Consider the following 7,690-nt stretch of genomic DNA (forward strand, 5'->3'; position numbering starts at 1 on the left):
ATCTCTATTTTTAATGACTATAGTTGTGGTTCAAAATCGAAAAATTTATCAAAATCTTTCTGTAACTGTGAAATGGATAAAAATTTAGCAAATTTTTTTGTGGACAATTTTATTCACTAATACGTTCAGGAAGAGACTTGTCGGCAGTGAAATGAGGTCATAAAATAAGAGCTAAACTTTGTATTGCTTGCCAAAACTTTGTATTGTTTCTGATTAGATATTTTTGTGCAGACAAAAAAAATTTAACTAATTTTTAATATTTTGCTGCTTTTTTTTCCAAATATTCAATGAATTTTATCTTCTGTATACTAATCAATGAAAGCCTTTGTTTTGATGCGACATTCTTCAATACCGCAGACTTGGCACGGTGTAGGAAATGCAACATTTTTCCACTCTTTGTAGAAAACTCCATTACAAACAAAAACTATGCCCGGTTGAGGGGTAAAATTTTTTTGGACAAACAGAAAAAATCGACTCTTTTTATACCCATCACCAAAGGATTGGGTTATATTCATTCTGTCATTCCGTATATATACCATATACTTTACTATTAAGTATGTATATTTTTGATCGTCGTAAAAATCTAAGACAATCTAGCCATGTCCGTCCGTCCATCTGTCTGTTGAAATCACGCTACAGTCTTTAAAAATAGAAGTATTTAGCTGAAACTTTGCACAGATTCTTTTTTGTCCATAAGCAGGTTAAGTTCGAAGATGAGCTATATCGGACTATATATTGATATAGACCGATTCGCCGATTAGGGGATTTAGGCCCATAAAATCCACTTTTATTATCCGATTTTGCTGAATTTAGAACAGTGAGTTGTTCTAGGCCAGTCATTATCCTTGTACAAATCCGAGAGTGGATTCTGTAATGGACTGTATATCTTTAAGTGTTTGACTCCCAGAAAAGTATTTCCAAATAGTAGATCCGTATTCAAATAGAAATAGAAACAAAAAATGAAACAAAGGTACAGGTTCAGTTTGATGTGTTTGAACAGTTTTATTAGAGATTACTCCTTACCGCCTCCTGTCAATGATGCTGCACAAGTCCGTTCTATGAGGCTAAGTCAGCATAAAGCTGGGTTCATAATAGTTAATTTCAGCTATTAGGTGAAAGTTGGAGTGAGACAAATAGGCTTATAGTACTAAATGAAAGCTTTTATCTGCGCTGCAGGCTAAAGCAATGAGTTGCCATATTCTAGCATTAATCATACAAATATGTAGGGGAAATTCAATACAGTATAATAATTCATTTGACTTCATTTAAATTCATTTAAGATAATAATGGTGTTGAACTGGTTTCAACATGCCGGCCGCCTTGCATGAATGCAACATTAGTAGCGACAAGCTCCAGAAATTGTCCAGCCGAATATTGTGCTCTGGGCTATAGGCATACTTGAGGAAGTCTGGATCATCCCAGCTCGCAATATTCTTGGTATTTGGTCATTAGCCAGCAAAATTTCGACGTTGCACGGATTGTGGAAGTTCGGATCTGCTAGATCGGTAATGTGGTCGTATATGGCACGCAGCTTTGGTTCGCTGATTGGTTTGGGGAGAGTTGTTCGGAACTTTTTTTGGACCATACCTATGATCTGGATTTTTGCTAAAGGATCTTGGTATGATTCCAAATTCAATGTGCAGTACTCCTTGTTATCCTTTCTGGTTGTGCGAAGATGCAGTCGCTCGACTAGGGTTTGAAGAATCATTGTTTGAACCTCACCGGAATTCATGAGAATTCTCGTTTTTGCTGGGCCATCGGGTGTTGGGATCCTAGCTAGCAATGTTGGAAGAAAAACGTGCTGTCTTGTCCGATGGCTTAGCCGTTCTCTGAAGTGTAGGTGCGGTTCCTGATCTTGAGCTTTGGATTTTGCACGGTGCTGAGTGCTGTTGGGTTTGCGACTGTTGCACGAACGGCCATTTTTTTCGATCTTGCGTGTAGTGTTTTGGGAGTGTTGATGCATATGTTGAAGAGTGGCTTTAGGAGTTGAGGATTGGTCCACATGTACCATTGTATGGTGGTTGAGTTGACATACCATGCACTTATTTCGTGATGGACACCAATTCCGGGTATGAGCGGTACAGAGGCAATTAAAGCAAAATCCCTTTTCTCTGATTACCTCTCGTCTCCTTACCACAGACATTCCTTGGAAGGCGGGACAATGTTTGAGGAAATGTCGATCCTTGCAAATTCGACATTTGGGTGTGCTAAAGGTTAAGTTAAAAATGTAAGAATTATTGTATGTGTGAACGGAATAGGCTAAGGCTAACGTCTAGGCATTGGGTAGGATACATAGTTTCACCAAAGGACGAATCAATGTTCCGTTTTGTGTGCGAATTTCCGCTACACGTACATTGGAATCTTTACCAGTGAAAACTTTGATGACTCTTCCCAGACACCATTCAGTAGGGGGAAGATTGTCATTTTTTACAATGACGAAATCGTTCTCTTTTAAGTTTACTTGGGCAGACTTCCATTTATATCGTCTCTGCAACTCGCACACATATTCATTCTTCCACCTTTTGGCAAACAGAAGTTGCAAAGTTTTAAGTCTTTGCCAGCGATTTAATAATGATTGGTTGTCTGAATATTCTTCCGGGATAGCCATTAATGCAGCGCCCCGAAGTAAGTGGCCAGGTGTAAGTGGAAGTAGTTCAGACGGATCCTCGCTAATTGGGGACAGCGGTCGGGAGTTGAGTATACTTTCGATTCTCACCAGTAACGTAGAGAACTCCTCGTATGTAAATTTAAGACCGGAAGCAACTTTTCGTAGATGGGACTTCATACTTTTGACAGCTGCCTCCCACAAACCACCCATGTGTGGAGCGTGAGGCGGAATGAAATGCCAAGTGAACCCATGCATTCCATACTTCTCTGCAATGGATTTCTCAGTTGCCTTCAGAAATTCCCTGTATTCCTTCATAAGCGATCTACTCGCTCCAACGAAATTAGTTCCGTTGTCGGAAAAAACTTGATTAGGAAACCCCCTACGGCCAACAAATCGATTAAATGTGGAGAGAAAAGCATCTGTGGATAAGTCCGAACAAGCCTCCAAATGAACGGCACGTGTAGATAAACAAACAAAAATAGCAGCGTAGCCTTTCTGCAACTTGGCGTTTCGGAGTTTAGATGACTTCAAATCGAATGGGCCCGCGAAATCGAGCCCAGTATGAGTAAATGGTAAAGAAAAAGTGCACCGTTCCGCTGGTAGAGCGGCCATTATTTGATTCCGTATTTTATGTTTGTAAATAGTGCATATTTTGCAGCTTCTGACGCACTGACGAATAGCACTTTTAAGCCGAATAATGTAGAACTCCTGCCGTATTGCCCGTAGCATTATCTGGTGCTCAGCATGCAGAAGTATTTTATGGGTAAAGTCGATGAGAAGCTTGCAAAACCTAGAAGTTTCCGGTAGTATTATAGGAAACCTTTCATTGAAACTTAAATCAGAATTAGCCAACCGACCATTGACTCTTAGCAGTTTATGTTCATCTAAATATGGATTTAGAGTTAGAAGTCTACTTTTGGAGCTTATTGGTAGCCCGGACTCCAAAGCTCGATATTCAGAAGTAAAATGGCAAATCTGAGCCAAGTGAATAAGTCTAAATTTTGCAGTCAGTATCTCTTGGGGAGTAATGAAATCGTTTCGTATCTCAGAAGTATTTCTTTTCAGACATTTCGCCACAAATCTCAACATATAGCACACAACACGCAGTGCTCGAGCTAAGGACTCAGGTGGTTTTACTAACCATTGTGGCCCGTGCCACCATAGTGAGTTTGCTTCCAGTTCCGAAGCTGTACATCCCCGCGTACCGATATCAGCGGGATTATCGTTCGTTGGAACATGTCTCCAGTTTACGTTGCCAACATTTTCTCGAATCTCAGTAACTTTGTTTGCCACAAACGTTTTCCAGTGAAAAGGAGGCTTTTGTAACCATGCGAGTGTTATTGTTGAATCTGACCACAGGTAAGTATCGGAAACAGTAAAACGTAAGTTTTGGCAGACAGATTTCAGAAGTTTAGATAGTAATGTAGCTCCACATAACTCCAACTTGGGTAAGCTTATAGTTTTCAAAGGAGCTACCTTGCTTTTTGACACTAGCAGATAGGACGAAGCATGATTGTTTGGATATTTTGACAATACGTAGATACATGCGCAGTACGCCTTTTCCGAGGCGTCACAAAACCCATGAATTTGCAGTTTACATTCAGGGGAGAAATTTATCCAACGAGGAACTTTTATGTTTTCAATTAGAGAGAAGTTTGATATAAATGTTTCCCACTTTTCCAAGGAATGTGGTTTGACTTCTTCGTCCCAGTCCGTTCCATCAATCCAGAGCTGTTGCATTAGCATCTTCGCCATAACGATAATCGGAGCCAACCAGCCCGCTGGATCGAAAAGCTTCGCTACAATGGATAATATTTTCCGTTTGGTAATAGGAGTGGAGGGAACAGAGATCGTGGTAACTTTGTAAAAGAATTGATCCGTCATGGCATTCCAACGAATACCTAACATCTTTGTATCGCTAGTTTCTTCAAATTTTAAAAAATCTTCAGTTAGAAGATCCTCCGGGGGCAAGTCTCGGAGAATTGTGGGGTGATTTGCCGTCAATTTCTTTAACGGAAATCCAGCGGATTGTAACAAATCAATAAGTTCCAATATATATGACCGTGCCTCGATTAAAGTATGACCCCCAGAAAGTATGTCATCAACATAGATTTGACTTTGAAGAATTGACGCAGCTGTTGGGTGTGTAGATTTCCCATCGTCACTCAGTTGTAACAGTGTTCGAATCGCTAAGTAAGGTGCACAGTTTACACCAAAGGTCACAGTGTTTAAACAAAAATCCTGAACTCCCTCAGTTTGAGAGTTCCGAAACAGTATTTTTTGAAATGGTCTATCCTCCATATGAACGTGAATTTGGCGATACATCTTTTCAATATCACCATTGAATACATATTTAAAAAATCGCCAGCGAAGGATCACGTTCATCAGGTCATTTTGAAGCGTTGGACCAGTGTGTAAGATATCATTAAGGGAAACTCCGGTAGATGTTTTCTTTGAGGCATTAAAAACCACTCTTACTTTAGTAGATGCACTTTCCGGCCTAACCACCGCATGATGTGGCAAATAAAACGAACAATACTGATTGTTTTGGTAGATTTCAGTTGATGGTGCGGGGTCCATATGGCCTAGTTTTAGGTACTCCTCTAAAACTCTTGTGTATTCCGAAGCTAGTTCAGGAGAACTTTTCAATGTTTTTTCCATTCTGAGATACTGTCCCATAGCAGCACGCCGTGAAGATCCTAGAAACATTTCAGCGTCAAGATTCTGTCGAAAGGGCAACCTGACTACGTACTTCCCATCCGCCAAACGACTTGTGGTCTTTTTGTAATATTCCTCACACCAAGCATCGTCTTCTGACACACTTCTTGCAACAGGAACTTCCTCCAACTCCCAAAACTTTCGAATATCCTCATTAAGTGAGTCATTAGACGTCACCCACGAAGCCAAAGTAGTAACAGTGCGAGTTGTTGGCGGTCCGCTGATTAGCCAGCCGAATTCCGTCTCCTGAGCCAAGAGTCCACCAGAAACGTTTTTTCGGATACCAGATCGAATAATTGAAGGTAATACGTCGCTTCCCAAGAGCATATCTATCTGCCCCGGTTTGGAAAAGTTCGGATCTGCCAATTCAAGGCAATTCAAGCTTGACCAGTCCGAAATTTGAGTGGGAATTCCAGGCATCAATTGATTAAGGCTCGAAACAACTATGGCCGAAGCTTGAAGCCTATAGTCCGACCTACGAGACTTCAAAGTAATGACACAAACTTTGGAGGAGTTTTCGAGAACAGCTCCCCCTAGGCCGGAAATCCTCGTGAAGGATTTCTTCGTTGGTATAGACAGTCTGTTTATTATTCTGTTAGATATAAACGACTCCTGAGATCCCTGATCTATGAAGACCCGAATGGTAAACAATATACCCAAGTGCTCAATGTCAACTAATGCCGTGGGCAAGACAGTTGACTCTCCTGAATCTGAAAAGTATAATTGGACATTGGAAGTTGGACATGTTGTGGAATTTGCGGCAGCAGACGTAGAAGGCTCTTCTTCATAGTCGGCTTCAAGATGATAGGTCTCAGTCTGATAATGAGATTCCCGTTGATTATTCACAGTTCCAGGCTTTGAGGGTCTAAGATTGTCATCATGGTTTCCAGAATTACACGACTCCGGGTGCAGCATTGTGTGATGTTTCTGTTGGCATTTCTGGCATACATGTTCACTTTGACATTTCTGGTCAAAGTGTCCGTAAGAGAGACAATTTCGGCATATCTTATTATCAGTTACGAATTTCAGTTTCTCCTTGAGTGGCCATGATTTAAATTTAGTACATTGTCGCAAAGTGTGATTCAGACGACAGACCTTACAGGGACGGAAGTATGAATCAGATTTAGTATGGAAATTTTGGGCCTTGTTAGACGATGAAGAATCCCTTGAAGGCCTCCTCATGTCTGAAATTGATTCCAGCATACTCAAGCGCTTTGATATGAAATCGTCTAACTGGGACCAACTTGGCATCTGTCTATGATCATGGATCGAGTTTTCCCAAGCTGTAAGGGTTTCCTCCGGCAGTTTGGAAGAGACCCAATAAACCAGGAAAGGATCCCACGTTATTATAGAAATATTGTATGTCCTTAAGACCGCGAGACAGTTATTTACTATGTACAGGAGATTCCTTAATCCTTTCCCCTTTTCCGACGTGACAGGGTCAATCTCAAATATCTTTCTCAGTTGATGGTTTATGAGAATGCGGCGATTCTCATACCTCTGACGCAGAGCCTCCCAGGCTAAATTGAAGTTATCATCAGTGAGAGCGAACTGTTTTACAATCTGGTTCGCTTCACCTCGTGTTTTAGCCCTTAGGTGAAACAGTCTTTGGGCTGGAGATAGCTTAGGATGTTTCGTGTAGATGGCCGTAAACATGTCCCTAAAGCTGGGCCATTTATCATAACCTCCACTGAAAAATTCAGTATCACATGGAGGGACTTTTAAAGCGTAACCACCTTCCTCTGTCACTTTCATGCTGGGCTCATCCTTTGAAGTAGTCTTCTCAAGCTTTTGTCTTTCAATATGCATAAGATCAAGAATAGATGCTTTACAGTTCTTGTAAGATTTACAAGATTCTGAAAACTTTGCATGGATTGATGAACGTACTGCCTGGGTACAACCCGGGTCTTCGGATGTCATCTCGGTCTCATATATCTGGACCAGTTGGCGCCACCGACGTTCCAAATCATCAAGCTCGACTTGGAGACCTGAGAATGAATGGTCCTCAATTGGCATGTCGGAAAAATTGGCACAAAGGGTGACCACCTGGTCCGAAAAGAATATAAATTTCTGAGAAGCCATTCCGTAGCTTTGCAAGTTCCAACTGATACAAATTGAAAATAATTCAGAGAATTCCCCGAGATGTTCCGTTTCAAACAATCTGCGTACGTACGTTCAAATTCCTAACGAAATAAAAGAGTGGTGAAGGCTGCTTCAATTATGGAGATATAACCCGAATCTTCGGCTCAGTACAAAATGAGAGGCTCAGTCTACTTAGCCCTTGTACTCGCTCCAGCAAACCAGACCCAAGACCAAACAAAATCTTCTGAAGAATATCCCTAAATACAGCGGACAAAGAAAGGC

At 41.0% G+C, this 7,690-nt stretch overlaps 2 protein-coding genes across 3 annotated transcripts; both read right to left on the bottom strand.

Annotated features, from left to right (window-relative positions):
• Positions 1-977: 977 nt before the first annotated feature.
• LOC131994226 (uncharacterized) lies at positions 978-3,503 on the bottom strand. 2 transcript variants are annotated; one of them, XM_059360811.1, is made up of 2 exons: positions 2,368-3,503; positions 978-2,207 (listed from the first exon to the last, which is right to left on the bottom strand). In XM_059360811.1, exons 1-2 carry the CDS (start codon positions 3,335-3,337, stop codon positions 2,131-2,133), a joined length of 1,047 nt encoding a protein of 348 aa, XP_059216794.1. In that variant the 5' UTR covers positions 3,338-3,503; the 3' UTR covers positions 978-2,130. The 2 variants fall into 2 exon arrangements, with proteins under 2 accessions (XP_059216794.1, XP_059216793.1); XM_059360810.1 differs by having other exon boundaries at positions 2,354-3,503.
• Positions 3,504-4,019: 516 nt separating this feature from the next.
• On the bottom strand, positions 4,020-7,408 carry LOC131996212 (uncharacterized). Its single transcript, XM_059365683.1, has 2 exons — positions 4,207-7,408; positions 4,020-4,165 (listed from the first exon to the last, which is right to left on the bottom strand). The coding sequence occupies exons 1-2, from the start codon at positions 7,406-7,408 to the stop codon at positions 4,020-4,022; spliced, it is 3,348 nt and encodes a 1,115-aa protein (XP_059221666.1).
• Between the last annotated feature and the right edge of the window lie 282 nt (positions 7,409-7,690).

The sequence above is a fragment of the Stomoxys calcitrans genome, chromosome 1 (genome assembly GCF_963082655.1).
Source record: "Stomoxys calcitrans chromosome 1, idStoCalc2.1, whole genome shotgun sequence".
Lineage (NCBI taxonomy): Eukaryota > Metazoa > Arthropoda > Insecta > Diptera > Muscidae > Stomoxys > Stomoxys calcitrans.

What these genes read in the sequence shown, in the direction of transcription:
- LOC131994226 (XM_059360810.1), bottom strand. Translation starts at nt 3,337, where the DNA reads ATGCTACGGGCAATACGGCAGGAGTTCTACATTATTCGGCTTAAAAGT. An exon ending in TCACTGGTAAAGATTCCAAT is followed by an intron (nt 2,208 to 2,353) that starts GTACGTGTAGCG and finishes CTTAACCTTTAG; the next exon opens with CACACCCAAATGTCGAATTT.
- LOC131996212 (XM_059365683.1), bottom strand. Translation starts at nt 7,408, where the DNA reads ATGGCTTCTCAGAAATTTATATTCTTTTCGGACCAGGTGGTCACCCTT. An exon ending in GATAAATTTCTCCCCTGAAT is followed by an intron (nt 4,166 to 4,206) that starts GTAAACTGCAAA and finishes GCCTCGGAAAAG; the next exon opens with GCGTACTGCGCATGTATCTA.